The 2878-nt window shown below is 45.1% G+C and overlaps 1 protein-coding gene across 1 annotated transcript; it reads left to right on the top strand.

Annotated features, from left to right (window-relative positions):
• The first annotated feature begins 851 nt into the window (after positions 1 to 851).
• LOC113062854 (ankyrin repeat and BTB/POZ domain-containing protein BTBD11-A-like) lies at positions 852 to 2262 on the top strand. Its single transcript, XM_026232884.1, has one exon. The coding sequence runs from the start codon at positions 1207 to 1209 to the stop codon at positions 2119 to 2121; it is 915 nt and encodes a 304-aa protein (XP_026088669.1). The 5' UTR covers positions 852 to 1206; the 3' UTR covers positions 2122 to 2262.
• The last annotated feature ends 616 nt before the right edge of the window (positions 2263 to 2878 follow it).

Genomic DNA, 2878 nt, shown 5'->3' with positions numbered 1-2878 from the left:
TATTTATTTATTTTTGTCTTGTCACAAATTTTGTATTTTTAGTCGTGTGAGAATAGAGGGTATAGCCTGATATTAGGACAAGTGCGCTGTTGAAATGCAGAGAGGGTAACCAGTCTAGTACAGAATAAAGGCTATTACTCAGTATCACCTAGAGAGGGCGCCAGATACGCAACAATTCTCCATCAATGCGCCAAACTTCGCCTTCTGCCTATTAATAATGAGCTTGATAAGGAGACAAGACTGCAAGACTTCTCACGTCAAAACAATTAGAATCTTTTCACGCTAGAACACTTGCACAATTAAACACACAAAGTCTTTCTTCGTTTTTAAATCTATTCTTGTACAGCGTGCTTGTTTCATTCCAGAACTTTTTTGACAATTCTTAAGTGATTGCCTGAGTTCAGTTTTAGATTGATAGAGACAGATGAAAGGTGCAGAAGCCGTGCAAGCGCTTGCTTTGATCTAAAATTTCAGAATCATCGCGTAAACATCCTCCGGCTATAGAGAATCATGTCGAGATGGTAAGAGAGAAGACTGTTTCGAAGAAATTAAATGAGGTTATAATCTTGTTCCAAATCCAATTATATATCACATATAGAATAACTATTTACAATTGTATAATACTGTAACAGTATAGCTAAATAATTATATTTAATTATTCGTTTGGTACGGATGGTACTTTTCAATAAAATTTTCATTTTGCTCATATATGTGATTTTTAAGGATGTCGGTTTTAATATTTGAAAGACACTACTAGAATGAGACTATTTTCATGAGACTGTGGTTTTGAAAGTGAAAAAAGGCAGCATGTTGATTTGTTCATAAGTTATTTTAATTTGCATAGTCTTCCTTGAGAGGGATTTATGTCAATAGCCCCACCTCCTATGAGTGCTTTATATCCATAGCTCCTCCCCCTGATGAGTGGATTTGCTGTGAACGATGCGGTGGTTGGTAAAGGCGTTCTGAGCTCTCGAATTACGCAGCCAAAGTTGGGAGCAGAGGCGCGCGTTGGAGATTTTTTTTTTTCTGGTGATTTACCAAAACACTAAACGAACTGTCACTGCGCGCGCTTGTAGATTGTGTTTGCGCCTGAAATTTGTTGGCAATACATTCCTCTACTGTTTCGAGGACAGGGCGCGCCACAGGTACGCAATTTGGGCTTTCTTTAAAATATCAGGCATAAGCATAACATTATGAGGTGCAGCCATGGCAGGCAAGGGTAAGACAGCAGCGAGGACGCTGGAGGATTTAACCCTCGATTCCGGTTATGGTGGAGCGGCGGATTCCTTCAGGTCGTCCAGCGTGTCGCTCTGTTGCTCGGACACGCATCTGTCGTATGCGCATGGGGGCAACTGCTGGCATTTGACTGAATCCATGCACAGCAGACACAATAGTTTGGACACGGTCAATACAGTCCTGGCGGAAGACACGGAGATCCTGGAGTGCTCGGGCCAGTGCGCCAAACTGCCCGAGCTGGAGGAGGACGTGCCGTGGAGTCTTGGAGAGGTGGAAGGCGCGCTGCGCAAAGACGAGGAGCTGTGCGTGGGGAACGCGTCGCGGGAGATCCTGGCCAAGCTCTCCGCGCTGGTCAGCCGCGCGCTGGTCAGGATCGCCCGGGAGGCGCAGCGCCTCAGTCTGCGTTACGCCAGATGCACCAAGCACGAGATCCAGAGCGCCATCAAGATGGTCCTCTCGTGGACCATCTCCGTGAACTGCATCACTGCGGCGCTCAGCGCACTGTCGCTATACAACATGAACACGGGCGATAAATTCAGCCGGGGCAAGTCTGCCCGATGTGGACTCGTCTTCTCCGTCGGGAAGTTCTTCAGGTGGATGGTGGATAGCCGGGTGGCCCTGCGCATCCACGAGCACGCGGCGATTTACCTGAGCGCCTGTATGGAGAGCCTGTTCCGAGAGGCGTTCAGCCGGGTGCAGAGGAGCGCGCTGGTGGAGAAGGAGAACGGAGTGCCAAAGTTTTCAGTGGAGTCCCTGGAACAGGCCATAAATAACGACTCGGAGCTGTGGGGTCTTTTGCAGCCGTATCAGCATCTCATTTGTGGCAAGAACGCAAGCGGTAAATGTTTTACACTTTTTTCAAGGTTACACTTTATTGTAAGGTGAAATGCACCTGAACTCAGTCAAAAACCTATTTTGAGGTCAGTCAGCAGTTGTTCTACCCATCTACCTACTTACCTCCTACTTACCTTCTTTTTTTGATAGCACAATTGAAAGTGTGTTTCATAATAGCTGCCAACATGCATCCTTAAAATTCTAGCACCTAGAACATCCACTGAACCTTTACATTGCACAAAAGGGTCTTTTAGTTCAATTCTAAGAAACAGTGGTTCTTAAGAACTGTTTGGCGAATGGATCTTTGTGCAGCCCAGAGCTGTTCTTCTGTGGCATGACAGTGAATCTTTATTTAATCAGATCCATGCTCCTCCTTGGTTGGTAACATTGTTGTGTATGATCCCAGCTTCATAAATGATGTCAGCTTCTCTGCAGCACTGTTGACTTATTTATTTCTCTGGGAGATAAATAACTTCTGTGGGAGGACATGAGTGAGTCCCAGCAGGATGTTTGTTTTCAGACATCTTATTCATTTAGACACTATAACAGGTGCAAACACAACGGGAAGGGCGTCACACTGTGTGCTGCACGCAGTACCCTTTCCCTTCACCTGTTGAAACTCGATTCTGGTTTCTATCATGAGGGACTTATTTTTATGACATAATCAAGGAGACTAACAAGTATCATTTAAGGTTGCTATCAATTTCTGAATGTGTGTAACAACCACCACACAGTGAGCAATCAGTTTGGGCTAGGTCTGTTTTATGGTTGAGTCAGTTTCCGGCAAACCATAAAGATTCCTGCAATA

This window comes from Carassius auratus, chromosome 4 (assembly GCF_003368295.1).
Source record: "Carassius auratus strain Wakin chromosome 4, ASM336829v1, whole genome shotgun sequence".
In the NCBI taxonomy this organism is placed as follows: Eukaryota; Metazoa; Chordata; class Actinopteri; order Cypriniformes; family Cyprinidae; genus Carassius; species Carassius auratus.
Note: the sequence above shows the minus strand (reverse complement) of the source record. Positions and strands in the feature narration are given on the sequence as shown.

Coding starts and splice junctions, on each gene's coding strand:
- LOC113062854 (XM_026232884.1), top strand. CDS start 1,207: ATGGCAGGCAAGGGTAAGACAGCAGCGAGGACGCTGGAGGATTTAACC.